The sequence below is a fragment of the Ornithorhynchus anatinus genome, chromosome 4 (assembly GCF_004115215.2).
Source record: "Ornithorhynchus anatinus isolate Pmale09 chromosome 4, mOrnAna1.pri.v4, whole genome shotgun sequence".
In the NCBI taxonomy this organism is placed as follows: domain Eukaryota; kingdom Metazoa; phylum Chordata; class Mammalia; order Monotremata; family Ornithorhynchidae; genus Ornithorhynchus; species Ornithorhynchus anatinus.
In genome coordinates, this window is record NC_041731.1 from 5,754,814 (window position 1) to 5,770,833 (window position 16,020).

At 44.4% G+C, this 16,020-nt stretch overlaps 1 protein-coding gene across 1 annotated transcript in view; it reads right to left on the minus strand.

Annotated features, from left to right (window-relative positions):
* Window positions 1-16,020, minus strand: part of ADCY8 (adenylate cyclase 8) — a 145,332-nt gene that overhangs the window by 51,632 nt on the left and 77,680 nt on the right. Inside the window, exons 9-11 of the mRNA XM_029062630.1 lie at window positions 11,823-11,934; window positions 5,967-6,094; window positions 752-910 (exon numbers count right to left, since the gene is read on the minus strand). Coding sequence (XP_028918463.1) covers window positions 752-910; window positions 5,967-6,094; window positions 11,823-11,934 — 399 coding nt within the window. The remainder of the gene's footprint in view (window positions 1-751; window positions 911-5,966; window positions 6,095-11,822; window positions 11,935-16,020) is intronic.

The window sequence follows — 16,020 nt, forward strand, 5'->3', positions numbered from 1 at the left end:
TCTGTACCTCATCTGTAAAATGTGGATTAAGACTGTGAACCCCATGTGGGACAGTAACTATGTCCAACCTGATTTGCTTGCGCTTGGCACATATTAAGCACTTAACAAACACCACAATTATTATTATTATTATTATTATTATTAGAGAGACGGCGGGGTGAATGAAGGACAAACTCCTCAGAAATGACCCAGTGGAAAGAACATGGTCCTGGAAGTCAGAAACCCTGGGTTCTAACTTTGGCTCGGCCAATTGCTTGCTGTGTGACCCTGGGTAAGTCACTTAACTTCTCTGTGCCTCAGTTTCCTCTACAGTAAAATGGGGATTGGACTGTGAACCCTATGTGGCTCACTTGGCTCCCTTGTTTCGAATATACCCAGTGCTTACTAGAGTGCTTGGCCCATAGTAAGTGCTTAACAAATACCATTATTATTATTACAAGTGCTCTGTGTTGGGAAGAATTTTCCCCTACATATGCTATTTCTGTGTTCTTTTGCTTATTAGCTTCACCTACCTCGTTACTGAGATTACTAAATTATGGGAACACTCCCCTGACACTTTCTGAATTCGTGTCTACCAACTGTTACACTGTACTCTCCCAATCACTTAGTACAGTGCTCTTCACATAGTAAGCAGCCAATAAGTCCCATTGATTGATTGATTAGAGAGATGCCAGTGCTCACCATGTGCCAGGAGAATCTGTCGCATGTTGGAGAGAAGTGAAATAAAAGAAAATGGACCATTTCAGCTTACCCAGGAATTCCACCTGATTCTAATTTATTTGCAATGTCCACATCCCATGACCACACATCGAACTGCCATTTCCGCAGGCCGAGGACTCCGCATAACACTGATCCAGAGTGAATTCCTATCCTCATGTCGACATCATGCTTTGTTCTTGATCTCACATACCTGGTTGAAAAGTTGACACATACACACACACACACACACACACACAAAGTTAATGGAGTCACTTTGTTCTTGTGCAAAATGAATCTTCACAGCTTCAGTGTCAAGGGGTGAAAGAAATGAAAAAGAAATGTCTAGCCCTGCAGCTGATGTGTTTTAAGATGACAAGTTCATATAGTGGAAAGTGCATTTAAGACAAGCCAGGAGCTCCATTGAAATGAAGGCAGTGATCATAGCTGAAATTTATTATTAATTCCTTCAGTAGTATTTATTGAACATCTACTGGGCCCAGAGTACTGTTCTGGCTACTTGGGAGGGTTCAGTGAAAGAAAAAGACACAACTTTTTGGTTTACAACAGAAATGCGGTGTAGTGGAAAGCTCATGGGGCTGGGAGTTAGAGGACCTGGTTTCTATTTCCGGCTCTGCCAATCACTTGCTGTGTGACCTTGGGCAAGTCATTATTTTCTCTGTGCCTCAGTTTCCTAAATTGTAAAATGGAGATTAAACCCTACTCATTCTTACTTAGACTGTGAGACCCATAAGGAACAGGAACTGTGTCCAACCAGATAATCTTGTATCTACCCCACAAGATTATAACTTAGAACAGGACTTGACAAGTACTATTACAAAAAAAGAGGTGGGGAAGACAAGCAGTTGCAAACATACAATAAGAGCAGGAGAAAAAATATAGATGCAATTGGTAATAGCAAGAATGTGGAAAAATGGATTAATAGATGGAGAAAGTACTGCAATAGCTATTAATTGGCTGTTGGGGTGACGTGGCCACTGGTAGGGGAAATTAGTTGGAGAATACCTCTGGGAGGAAGTGGGTTTTCAAGTGTTTTTTATATGCAACTTATATGAAGTGTAAGTCATAGGAAGCAATAAATGGATCCCGTTTCCCCAAGTTATTTATCAATTCTACTTCTTCTAATCAACAGACTCCCAAAATAGACCACCCCTTTACCCTGGAAAACAGTGAAAACAGTAGGGAAGGCATAGAGAAGTGGAAAGAGAAGAGAATGTAGTGAAAAGAGGAAGGGAAAACTGAGGCAGAAGGGTGCTAGCTAAGGAAAATTTCACTGCAAAAACATTAGCTCCAATATTTAAGTGAAGTTCCATAAGGAAGGAAGGAAACTGAGACCATTTCATTTTTGTAATATTCACATGCAAGGCATAAAAACAAGGCAATTATAATTTAACTCAATGATATTTTATTGTATTTGAAGATTTAATATGTAATAATAATGGAGCTGAAATAAATTGGAAGCTAATTATTCAATGAATTTTACTTGGAAAGGGAGCAAAGTAAATGAATAAATCCTCAAATAAAACTTTTTGAAGTAGATCATGTTCGATTTGGGGGGGTGGGGCGCAGTGACCCCAAATCCTCCTGCTGTGGGATCTTGGGCAAGTCACTACTTCTTTGTGCCTCAGTTACCTCATCTATAAAATGGTGTTTAAGATTGTGAACCCCATGTGGGACAGGCACTGTGCCCAAACTGATTAGCTTGAATCTACATCTGCACTTAGAACAGTACCTGGCACATAGTATGTGCTAAACATATACCATTAAAAATGAAACAGAAAATTGTTCGAGGCTTGACTTCCATACAGCAGTTTCCTAGAAACCCTGCTGTCTTCCATTTTCCTCTCTTCTTCCTCCAAATGGACCTGTGTTGCTGTTTGAAGTTTGAAGATCGCCTACTTGGCGGATGAATCAAATGGTTAAACATTAAACTGCTGGAGCACATACTGAATACTGTCTTTCCTGGTCAGTTTCAGGCCCGCTATTGATATTTTTTTACAGGGGAAGGATATGAGAGTGCTCATGAAATTTTTACGTGGCATTTAAACATGCAGTATTGCAGTCAAATTCACTTCTAGAGTGGCAAGCAATCAACATAATTGGCTAGATTTCAGTAGGCTTCTTGATTCCACTCATCAACCAACTGTATTTATTGAGCACTTACTGAGGGTAAAGTAGTCTACTAAGCACTTGGGAGAGTAGAGCATAAAGCCCCTGCCCTTAAGGAACCCGCTGGGGAAGACAGACAAACGTTTCCTCTTCCTTTAAATTCAATTGACAGGCGAGGAAACAAGCCATGAACCTACAGTTGGCAGCAGCAGGGAAATCCTGAGAAAAGACTCTCCCCAGTTTAATCAGGAAGACACAGCCCACTCAGGCCACTGGTGTGTTTACTCTCACAGTCCTTCCATCATCTGCTCTGTATGCAATCTGAAGGAAGTGGCAGAGAGAGGTCTGGGGAGAGGTACAACCAGGCAGCAGAAACCAGTGATCTGAAAAGAAGTGCTCAAAAAGCCTCACGAAGTTGTATCTGTTGCCATAACGGATCATCGAGGCTCTTTCTCTTTGAGCTTCATGGAATGTAACCGCCAATGTCTGTGTCACCTGGAGAGCCCTCCTGGGTGTCTACGTTGCTTCTGAAACGGAGGGGAATTTTTCAATGGCTCAGGCTGCTATAGCTCTGTCTTGGATACTGTCCTGGTCCTGAAGTCTGCTCTGCAAACTCTGTGGGCACAGAATGTGTCACCCCTTTATTTTGTACTTCGCAAACACCCATCTCCGTGCACCTCACCAAGTGGGCGTTCAGTAAATGCTATGCCACCTCCTTCGCCTGTGTGTCTGATGGGGTTACTTCATCCTTTCTGCAGCCTGCAGAGCACATGCACCACTGAATGCAAATTCCAAGCATCCAGAGCACGCTTACAATCAATCTATCAAACATCCAGTGATTTTTTTTAATATTATGGTATTTGTTAAGCACTTACTATATGCCAGGCACTGTGGTATGCCCTGGGACCGATACAAGGAAATCGTGTTGGACACAGTCCCTATCACACATGGAGCTCACAATCTTAATCCCTATTTTACAGACGAGGGAAGTGAGGCACAAAGAAATGAAGTGTCTTGCCCAAGATCACACAGCAGACAAGTGACAGAGCCAGGTCCTTCTGACTCCCATACCCATGCTCTATCCACTAGGCCACGCTGCCCGAGGGCCAAGCAATGTACTAAGTATTTGCAAGGGTACAGTAGCAAAACATATGCCCCCTGCGCTTCAAGGAGCTTCCAATTCAATGTCTCACTCTCAGGGCTGCTCTAGACAACTGGTGTCTAAATTCACTGACTCAACCAGTAGTTGCCCTGGTTGAATGAACCTAGCTCTTGGGGCAAATGCAGAATAGTCTTGGATATTCTGACAACTTGCAGAGATGTGAGCTGGAAGTGGAGATGAAGCAAGTGGTTTTAATGGTGAATTTGTTGCCAGGTTATGGAGCTAACCAACTTACTTCATGGCCAATTTACATACATTGCGATGGTGTATTTTCTCTCCGTTTGTTCTTAATATCTCACAAGTGAAATCTTCTCTTATTTGCATAAGATTCTCTTTAGAGTCCTTTTCTAGATTGCTAATGAAAGATATTAAATAAAACCTGACTTAGCAGTGACCCCTGGATGAACCTGTTAGGAGCCTCTCTAAACTAGATACAATGGTATTTGTCATTATATGTGGAGTTGATGGACAAGCAACAGCTTCTTATCCCCTCTTGGTACTTATAGCTAAGCCAATTTTAATGAATTTAATTTTGTGAGCAAACTTTCATTAGGCTATAGCGAATGCTTCATTAAAATAACACTGCATTAAATCTCCGTTAGGGCCTTCAGATAAATGATTTTGTGATTCTGAAGAAGGAAAAAAACAAGTTTTTCTAGTCAGATTTGTTTGACAGGCCGGCCCAGAGAAGTGAAATGATTTGCCCAAGGTCATACGGGAGACAAGTTGTGGAGCTGTGGAGTTTGAACCCATGTCCTCTGACTCCCAGGCCCATGCTCTTTCCACTAGGCTAAGCCGCTTCCCTAACTTCTTTATGTCTCAGTTTTCTCACGGTAGAATGAAGGTTAAGTATTCGTTCTTCCCCTTTCTTAGTCTGTGAGCCCCTTGTGGGTCAAGGACTATGTCCAATCTGATCAATTTGTCCTTAACCCCGTGCTTACTTCAGTGATTGTCACTTAGTAAGCACTTAAAAATATCACATTTGTTAAGGAACCAGGAAGAGGCTGGGTATATTTCCCTTAAATTCATTTGATTTGAGAAACCTAAGGAACGAGCCAGTGTTGAATGCTTGAACTCCAACTGTCTGAAGGGCTTAGTGAGTCCACTACTGCCAGAGTTCATCATTCACTTCTGACAAATTGTGGTTGCTTGCATTAATTCAGAAAATACAATTTTTGTTGATCCCCAGGGGAACCTGGATTTGTTTATCTGAAATGAATTCAACTTATTTTAGGACTACCAAAGGATGAACTCATGTCATTATGTGTTCATAAAAATAAAACGTTTGCAATGGGCGTGCTAAAATAACTAGCTGGGTTGTCCCTGCCTCCACCTTAGGAAACCTATAAAGGGAATAAGACCAATTAAAAGTTTTACACTGAAGAATTTCCAAAGTAGGGAAAATGGAACCATAGGACCGGAAGGGAGCTGGAGAAAGCCTCATCCAATCACATTTTCACTTTCCCAAGCAGATGCAACCCAAGTGTGGACCACGCCTGAACTTGGTAGCCTCTCACTCTTCTAGCCCTCTGAGCTCACAATAATAAATATGAAATTTCCATTGGTCTAAATGGGGCTGGTAGGTCCCAACCTCCCACCATTACCTCATTCCCGTCAATTACAACATTTCCTGCTTCCAGCTTAGCTTTTTCCTATTGTTCCAACATCCTCAAATGGAACATGGATTCCATTTTTGTCGCTGAATAATAAATTCTCCCCGAATCTATAACAGTCTCATAATCATCAAATTAGCAGGATTATATCCATTATGACTGGTGATTAGGGACCTCAAGGCAGAGATGATTGGATGGATGTCGGTATCATCTAAAGGACTTTAAGCGGGGACTGGGCTTATGCTTGTTTAGGGGACTAGTGGAACTCCACGAGCAGCTGGGGTCTTCCTAAATTATGTTTCGTGTTGATGATGACGACCACAACAACCAATTCCAGAGACCCAGAGGACTGAAGAAATAATTACCTGATTGTTTTGATCATGCTGAGACCCATTTCTACACAGCAGTGTGCATGGTCTTGACGGGGTTCAGGGAGTCCAGAAACACAGTAGTAGCAGTCTCCCAGGATCTTAATTCGAAGACAGTGATGCTCCTAAATGAGAAACGGCAGAACAGGGAATGGTTCGATTAGGAGGAGGGCTCTGTTTAGGATAGAGAGGAAAAAAACACTTTGGGAAGAAGACATCAACTGGTTATTAGAGAATGAGCTTTGGGTACTGGGATGCAATGTTGTTCTGCGGTACCAAAAAGCTGCCTTTCTGTCCTCGGGACTACTGCCTTCTTGCTGGGAGATAGAAAGTGAATCACTTAAGCTTTCTCTTTCATTTTTCCCATCTCCCCAGGTGGCAGAGAACCCTGCCTCCACTGGGGAGAGAAGATCCTTGGAAAGATAAAATTTGAATTCTTTGATAAAGGTAATCCCTTCACTCCCAATACATGATTGTCAATGCTACTGGCCAGAAGGCAGTCCCTCAGTTCGTTCAGTTCTTGAAATTTCATCGGTAGTGCAAAGTACTGATGGTACTTCACCTCAGTCTTATCCCCATATTGTGGGGCGCCTCAAAGACATCCTGGTACCTACAAAAGGGGTCTTTGAATTCCTAGAGAGAAATGGATTAGGTCCTTTGTTACCAGTATTATTCAACTCATATACATATTTAGAGGGGCTTGCCTGTGGCTCTTTGATAGAACAGCTGCTGAAGGATCCTGTTATCATCCAATCTCCCCATATTTTCAAGAAGAAGGAAAAAGAGCTGACTCTGGAAAAACCCATCTGTCTCCCTCACTAGATGGTAAGCTCCTTGAGTGCAGGGATAGTCTGCCAACCGTACTTAATTCCCCCAATTGCTCAGTACAGTGGCCTGTACAGAGTAAGCAGTCAATAACTACTGCTGATTGACTGATTGAAATTACTAGGGAAATCACTCTGCCTTCCACTACCGAAAATATTCTAGCCAAGATCCTTCCGGAGAGGCTTTTGAAGAACGTAGTCAAATGCATGCTATCTGAATGACCATGGGGTTCAGACCAATATGCAGCCCAACGGATGCAGGAAAAGTACAGAGAACATCACCAAGACCTCCACACATTTTCACAGACCTCCCAGAGGCATTTGACACCCTCAGGGCTCTGGCAATTTCCAAGTAAATTTCAGCTATCCTGAGGAATTAACCAAGTCCAGAAGATAATATAGAGATAACAAAATCCCAGCTTCCAGACTGACCTGATCCCTTAATGAATCAATATACCAGTCCATTCCAGCCAGCCTCCTTTCATGGGGCATCCTGTTATACTTGTACAGCAAAGCAGTCTGGGAAAGCAAGTGAGATTCTACTTCCAAGACTGTAAGCGGTACAAAAAACTCACTCAACCTCTATGTATGCTGGCTATCATTCTTAGTCCAATATTTTCTCTTTTCTGCTTCCTAAAATGTTCTCTTTTCCTTAAATAAACTGTAGACTTAACTCCAAATCTGCCCTCCAGTCACTGCATTCTAGTAAAGAACAGTGCCATTCATCAAACTCACTCATGTTTCTCTCTTTTCTGTCCACTTCACAGAACCAGGGACTGTGCCTTATGCTTCTGCTGTACTTTCCTAAGTGCTTAGCACAGTGCGTGGCATCCAGTGGGTGCTCAATAAATACCATCCTGGCTATTACTACATCCCCTAGTAGAAAACTTTAAGGAATAGGTGAGGCAGGAAGGGTGAGAAACTTCAGTGGGATGTAAATTGCAGGTGAAAGGTCTGAAACTGCGAAGATACAGCAGGAGGTATTTTTCTCCTTTGCTCCTCAATCACTGCCTCCCACAAACCTGTGAAATGCTCCATTTTTACAATAAAAGGATGTTCAGTGACAGACAATCCGAGACATAATGAGGCATTAGCATCCATCAACTCGTCTCTTCTTAGAAGCTCTGTCTGTTGACATCAAATAGCATCAGGCTGCCTTTTCTTTAGGTGTAAAAAAAGAACTTTTAATCATAATATTTGATTGGCCTTAAATGACTGATTTGATTTAATACCATCACCTGGAGGTGGGGAGGGAGAGGGCAGGTTGGTGTTTTGGTGGTGTTCCTTACCTCAGATCGATTTTTGAGCACTCAGTAGCTTGACTTCTTCCTTTGGTTGAGCACCAATCACAATGGGCCTCTGGCTAAGGATCAGTCACATGCAGGAGTGGCTGATCTAGGCAGTGCTGACCTGCTTCACCCAGTCCTCTTGGTTGAAGGAGGAGGGAGGGATATGAAATGTTTCTGCTCCTAAAACCCAAGGCGTTCAGTCCACAAAGAGATATGTTGGGCTCTGGGGACATAACCTTCCTCACCCCAGTGTCAGCAAGTGGGAAGTATCCCAACACTCTGGATTTTGTGAGGCCCGCGAGCTACCGCTGCTTCCAACTTTCCTACTCCAGGGGAGCAAGGTATGATAGGATTGTGGTCCCGGGATAATGAGAAGGTACTTAGTGCAAGTTAGTGACAAGGACGCATAGTGGCCCGTGACAGGGAGACTGTGGGCGGTGGCACTGCTGCTGATTCTGATCTTGTTCAACGATGCCAAGCCAACTTGACTCGGACTTGTTGTCATCCCCTAATCGACACCCTTCTCAGCCATCACCACCACCATTCTCAGGAAGAAACAAGCAGTCTCTAGACTGTAAGCTCGTTGTGGGCTGGGAATATGTCTGTTTATTGTTGTAAGTGTATTCTCCCAAGCACTTAGTACAGTGCTTTGCACACAGTAAATGCTCAATAAATATAATTGAATGAATGAATATTTGCAGAGCACTTAGAGTACAACATTCTGTGGGCAGGGACCATGTCTTTTATCTCTACTGTACCCCTACCCCTCCCAAGATCTTAGTACAGTGCTCTGCATACAGTAGGTGCTCAGTAAATGCCATTAACCATACTAAGCATTTGGGTGAACGCAATGGAAATGAGACATAGTCATTTACATGGTGTTTCCAAAGAGAAAATACAAAGTCACAGGAAATGGAGAAATTGTTTCTCTAGTTTCTGTGGAAAAAATCAGAATCCTTGCCACATTTTCCATCAGTGCTCTGAATGAAGATGCTGCTCAATAAGTTCTATTTAACTCTTCCAGCCTCCACAAGAAGTGGCCCTCACCTTAGTACTGCAATACTGAATATGTCACAGAGATTGAGAGGGTCAAAACAATCTGAACAATTCCAGTATTGGAAACCCCATCTCTAATCAATTAGAAGGTGAGTTGTTTGAGGGTAAAGAACTTGTGTCTTGCTTCTCTCCTAGTGCTTCGCCGATGGATAATGGTTGTCACTTAACTCTAATAAGTCTTTCTATCCCACCGAGAAAAGAGAACTTGGTCTGACTCGTGCAGACAGTCAGCCTCATTAACTGAATGTCCAGTATGATCAGAGCATTGCACCGATTTCTGTGGGGAGACAGAAAGAAAGCACAGTCCTGGCAGTCGGAAGGTCATCAGTTCTAATCCCAGCTTCCTCACTTGTCTGCTATGTGGCCGTGGGAAAGTCACTTCACTTTTCTGTGCCTCAGTTACTTCAGAGAAGTAACGGAGAAGCAGCGTGGCTCAGTGGAAAGAGCACGGGCTTCGGAGTCAGAGGTCATGAGTTCGACTCCCGGCTCTGCCACTTGTCAGCTGTGTGACTGTGGGCAAGTCACTTAACTTCTCTGAGCCTCAGTTACCTCATCTGTAAAATGGGGTTTAAGACTGTGAGCCCCACGTGGGACAACCTGATTCCCCTGTGTCTACCCCAGCGCTTAGAACAGTGCTCTGCACGTAGTAAGTGCTTAACAAATACCAACATTATTATTATTATTATTCATCTGTAAAGTGGAGTTTAAAACTCTGAGCCCCATGTAGGGCAGGGTCTGTGTCCAAATTGATTTGCTTGTATGCACTCCAGCACTTAGTTCAGTGCCTGGCATATAGTTAACGCTTAACAAATATGACAATTATTATTATGAGTGAATGCATGGTCTCTGCCTTTAGCTACAATGAACAATTTCATAATGACCTTCTAGTGTATCAGCTACCTTTGGAGGAGGCAAAATTGCCAGTGGTTTGCTTCGTGTCAGAGGGGTAGCTATGGAGAGGTGAAAGGGAACCAGGATCTGGAGAGTATTTCTGAATGGGTAGCCCAGCCAGCTAGCCGAAGCAGGCATTGGCGTTGGAACATTTATTGTGGTCCCAGTCCACTGAGGACTGGGAACCAAACCGCGATTCCAATACCTCGCTCCCAAGCGTTTACCGCTTACTGTTGATTCCATCTACCCCAGAGCTTAGTATAGTTCTTGGCACTAGTAAGAGCTTAGCAAATAACACAATTATTTTTAGTGGGATTACTTCTTTCTTCCTCTATTCTTTACAACCATCTGTGAACGGCGGTGAGTGGGGAAGAGGCTCATGGGGAGAGGGGAGCCACAGGCAGAGGTATGGGGGAAGGGGGATCATGTGCAGAGGTCTCGTATGACACCGAGAGGCAACGAGGAAGGATGAGCCACTTTAGACTCGCCCCCTTCCTCGCTGAATCCCTCTCTCATTACCAGTCCCTGCAATATTCTTTCACCTCTTCCTAAAAAATCCTAGAAACCCACCTCATCACTCACAATAACTGCTCCTTCTGCCCATTTCTGCCAAAATGACTGGAAGTATCTGTCACTAGAACAAGCCCGGTTGTGGGAACTTTGCCTGGGCTCTTTATCTTGGACAGAGTGATGAGAGTGTAGAAAAGAAAAGGGACAGGAAGGAGGTGGGGAAAGCTGAGTGTAAAGAAAGAAGAGAAGGGAACCTAACAGATGGGCATTTTCTGGGCCAAACAGAAGCAACATCTCTTTCTTTTTTGTTGAGCTGCCTCCCAGTACAGTTCTGGATCGAGAAGTGATAGAGCTTATATGTTCGCAATGCAAAACATCTTAAGTAGGTTCTCGAGAAATTGATCAGTGTACCCATGTCTGAAAAATATGCACTTGGCAAATGTGGTCTCATTCTGGAAGACAGAGTGGTTGGAGTGAAAGTGGAACCCAATAACCGGGGATCCCACACACTTCCTGTCCTTCACTGAGCAAGCAACAAGACAGGAGTGGCATAGCCTGAATCCCAGGCACAAGGAGCCACGTGGGACAACCCGATTCCCCTATGTCTACCCCAGCGCTTAGAACAGTGCTCGGCACATAGTAAGCGCTTAACAAATACCAACATTATTATTATTAAGGAGTAATAATATAATAATAATGATACTGATGGTATGTGTTAAGCGCTTACTATGTGTCAAGCACTGTTCTAAGTGCTGGGGTAAACAGAAGCTTATCAGGTTGGACACAGCCTCTGTCCCACATGAGGCTCACAGTTTTAATTCCCATTTTACATATGAGGTAATTGAGGCACAGAGAAATTAAGTGACTTGCCCGAGTTCACACAGCTCACACAGGGTGGAGCCTGGATCAGAAACCAGGCTCTTCTGATTCTCAGGCCTGGGTTCTAGCCACTAGGTCATGCTGCTTCTCTGGATCGGGGACTGGAGAATGGTGGTGGGGGAAGAAAGCAGGTAAAGGTCTCCTCGAAGGCTCCGCCTTCTGGCCCGCGGTCACTGACCCTGTTGCCTAAGAAATGGCAAATCTCAGGCAAGAGCACCCCAATGTGTGGGTATGTGTTTGGGGGTGGGGGAGGGTTTCTGTTGATATGGGTGCCAACCCCCCAAGGAGACAGTCCAGATCAATAACACCAGCAGTGGGTCACTGCGGCAGAAATCAGACTTCCTAATTACAAATGCAACCACACGCTCCTTCAAAAGACTAAGAGGGAATTAAATTCAACTCACATGGGCTAGTCGATCAAATCTGGCAAAGAGTTCGTTCAACATCCTGACCAGCTCCTGTGCTGACAAGGTCGTAGAAAGGTTAGTAAATCCTTTCACATCTGCGAAGAGAATGCTAAACAAACAGGGGGAAAGCATATTAATATTTTAATCTGTTCAGGGAGTAAAGGAAATAGAACACATGCCAATACGCACATTCTTTTGACAGGCTTCTAGCCCTGGGCTGGGGCAGGAGCTGGGACTAAATGGGGCAGAATTTGACTGAAGCCTGATCCGAGACGAATGGAATTCACCAGCTCAGAGAGCATGAGGGACTACTGAAAACCCATCTCCTTTGAGGGGGGATTTGTCAAGATGTTGGTAATCCTAAAAACTCAAAACTAATGCCATCACTGAAGATGCTAATCACCGAGAAATACAGAAAAAGCTTTGGCAAGTGGGCCCGCCAATGCCTCATTATAGGAGATATGTGGGAGGTTATACCGCCCGCCATGAAGATTGTATATACCAACCTCCCACTGGGTGTGGGCTTGTGAAAGGTCAGTGCTGTCCTTAACTAGAAAGGATAGCCCTACCACTGCTCACTGAGGGTGGGGGGATGGTCTTTAGCTGCTCTCTGCCACTCTCCCCTCCCCTCAGTTTCTCCAGCTGCAAAACAGGGCTCAAGAGACTATAACCCCAGAAGGAGCAGTCCCTTAGTTGTGGACAGCGGCTGGTTGGATTTTTTTTTTAATGGTATTTGTTAAGGACTTACTATGCACCAGGCATCGTACTAGATGCTGGGGTAGATACAGACTAAAATCACACAGAGTCTGTGCTCCACATGGGGCACACAGTCTTAATCCCCATTTTACAGATAAGGTCACTGAGGCACAGAGAAGTTAAGTGATTTGCCCAAGTTCACACGACAGACAAGCGGCAGAGCTGGGTTTAGAACCCAGGTCCTTCTGACTCCCAGGTCTGTGCTCCATTCACTAGGCTATGCTACTTCTCATATTCAAGTAATGGTTTCCTGAACTCATAGAGTCTTGGTCTGGGTTTAATAATAATGTTGGTATTTGTTAAACGCTTCCTATGTGCACAGCACTGTTCTAAGCCCTGGGGTCGATAGAGGGTAATCGGGTTGTCCCACATGAGGCTCACAGTCTTAATCCCCATTTTACAGATGAGGTAACTGAGTCGCAGAGGGGAGCCGATACTGAGGTTACCAGACGAGTGTGTTCCTGGCCCAGTTGGAGGAGAAAGTCTTCCCCCAGTAACTGGAACTGGCTAAATATCTGTGCCTTTCCCTTCAGCTCCCAACACCCTCTTCCTGGGGGAGGTTCAACCTGATTCCAGGTTTTCTCCAGGGATGTTCTTTCCCTTGACGCTGTTTAGTGCCATCGTTCTTGTCTGTCCGTCTCCCCCGATTAGACTGTAAGCCCGTCAAACAGCAGGGACTGTCTCTATCTGTTGCCGACTTGTTCATCCCAAGCGCTTAGTACAGTGCTCTGCACATAGTGAGCGCTCAATAAATACTATTGAATGAATGAATAAATAATTAGCCTAAATAATGAGATGATTTCTCCTCTTTACTCATGGGATTTGTCGTTACTTTTGGGATCTGCCTTTGCTCACAGGAGTTGTACTCATGGGATTTATTTATTAACCTCTACCTCCTTTGGAATTCCCTCAGGTAGAATGCCACATCTTCCATTTCTCTTTCCAATCTGAAGCCCAGAGGTGAACTCACTATTTGCAAGATCCCTGACAGAGAAAGTATGTATTTCTAAGTGGTCTTGTACAGAAAGGACCCTGCAGGGCTGTGAAATTATGAGTTGCTTATTGCCATAGTGGCAACTGTGAGATTCTCTCCCCTCCTCTTTCTCTTTGCCCCGCTCCTTTTCTCTGCTGTCTCTCTTCTATCCACCACGTGCCAGCCTCTGATTCTTGTTCTTTTCTTCTCCCTTCCTCATCTCTTATCCCAATCTAACTTTGACCCAATTCATCTTTAGCTTCTTCCGTTACCTTGAGCTTCCTCTCCCACTTCCCTTTCCTGTTGCCCGGGATGGGGAGAAGGGACCACTTGGCTAGCCATTGACATATTCATGGCTGCGGCAGATTATGAAGGAAAGGAGAGGAGAGAGCTGTGACAGGAGCAGAAAGGAGGTGAGAATGAGGCCTAACTCTCAGCCAACAGAAGTGTCTTCTGTTCCTGCCTCCTCAGAGAACCATAATATGTGAACATAGGCCACTTACCAGTGGGCATATTTCACTTCGCCTAAAGTAGATTCCATCCACTGCAACACATCTGCACTATGGGGACAGCAAACCTTGCTTTATAGCTCATGACAGGATTTTGTTGTTGTTGTTAAAAGCAGGAAACCCAGGAAATGTACTTATTAGAGGTAACAAATGATGTCGGCTGCTTTAAAAACAAGCCAAGAGTTCTATAGTGGGATTACCAATGGGCCAAAAGGTCATTTAATTAGATTTAAAGAGTAAGGGTCCTGCCAGTAGTGCAACAGAAAGACAAGACAGAGTGACAGCCTGGTTAGAATGGAAGTCAAGTGAAGGAAATTCAGACTTGGCAGAAGTAAAGTCATTATAGCCAAGAAGCTCCTGTGAAATAAACAAACTGAAACAGCATGATGAAATTCAAGCACTTTCTGAATTCAGAGAGAAAGTGAAACACCCCATTTGCTTAGACTCAAAATGAAGCCTAGAAAAGGGATGAAATTTATGAAGAACTGGGGAATCTTCAGCTGACTGTTTCAAGTAAATGGCCCATGACAGCTACAGAAGCGAAAACAGAAACTCGCCGGAGATGACAAAATAATAAGTGGCTTTGGGACTCCAAAAAGACCCACGATAGTTGCAGATTCTTAAAAAATACCCCAGCAGTGGAGGGGGGGGACACTGAGAGTGTTTCTTTCTTGGGGGGTGGGAGGGAGGAAAGAGCATCTGCGTAGGACAAGATCCTCTTTTAAAGTCAAACAGCTTTTGAGTGGGCTGTTTTTGTCTGCAGGTAATTTCCAATTCCCAATCTTTGGCCCCCACAGATATCACTGGCATGAAATTGGGGCGGGTGGGCGTGGGGGAGGGTTATGGGGGAGACCCAGGGGCATGGTGCCAACAGGGTGGGTGGATATTTCTTCCCCAGGAACAGTTCTCACCCGCCCTGGCACATTTGGAATGTAGGGCAGAGAACTGCATTTTACTTTCTCATAATATGAATTTGGGGAAAGAGTTAGGATCTCTGAGCCCTCTTTGACAACGAAAGGAAAGCGAAGAGAGCTGATAGTGGGCGGGCCCTACCTGCAGACCGAAAGCCTTCTCTCTGGCCTGTGATGACATGACAGGTCCCTTTTCTCCCATCCATCAGGGCTTTAAAATTGTTTCCCCATCTTCCCCTGCTCCCGGTCCACCCCACCATCCTCTATCCCCAGAGCCGGTGTTATAAGGCGGGGGGGCGGGTACTGTGAAATCAACCAGTGTATTGGGGAGCTGAAACAGGGTGTGAATTTAGAACTGTTTCAAAAACTTCTCATTCTAACTCAAAGTGCCTTAAATTGAGGACTGTCTGATTGCCCACCCCTTTCCCATTATGTTTGGTATTCAAGTGAGCAGATGCTTAATTTTTCAGTTCTCCCAAAAATGGCAAGGAATTTCCCTGGCCTGACTGCACCATGAAAAGGGTCGGATGGCTTGGCTTAAAGAAGTTGAAGAGATCCTGGTTAGAGAAGCCAGCTAATACTCCTGGGAGATGCTATGCAATGCCATGTAGTGCTGTGTGGCAGTCGTAAGCTCGTTGGGGGTAGGGAATGTGGCTTCTTATTGTCCTATAGTACTCACAAGTGCTCAGTACAGTGCTCTGCATACAGTAAGTGCTCAATAAATACGATTGAAAGAATGAATTCTTCCACAGATGGAGTTCAGGTGGCCCGGATGACATTTTGTCCAGCAGTCACGCTAGCAGTTGCGACTCCACCAACCACTCAAGGGCAGGCAACCGGACAAAATGATGAGAAGGGAACTGCAAAATGGGGTTGAAAACTCCAACTTCCAGTTGGCTTTTGGGAAAGAATTCACGTTAGTGGGACAAGGAGATGCCTGCTTGTTAGTGGAGACTTCAGATTGTCTTCTTGACCAATTCGTCAGGTATAGATTGACCCCTTCTTTTTGCTATTTTGGCATATGCTGAAGATGGTTCAGGTAGGCT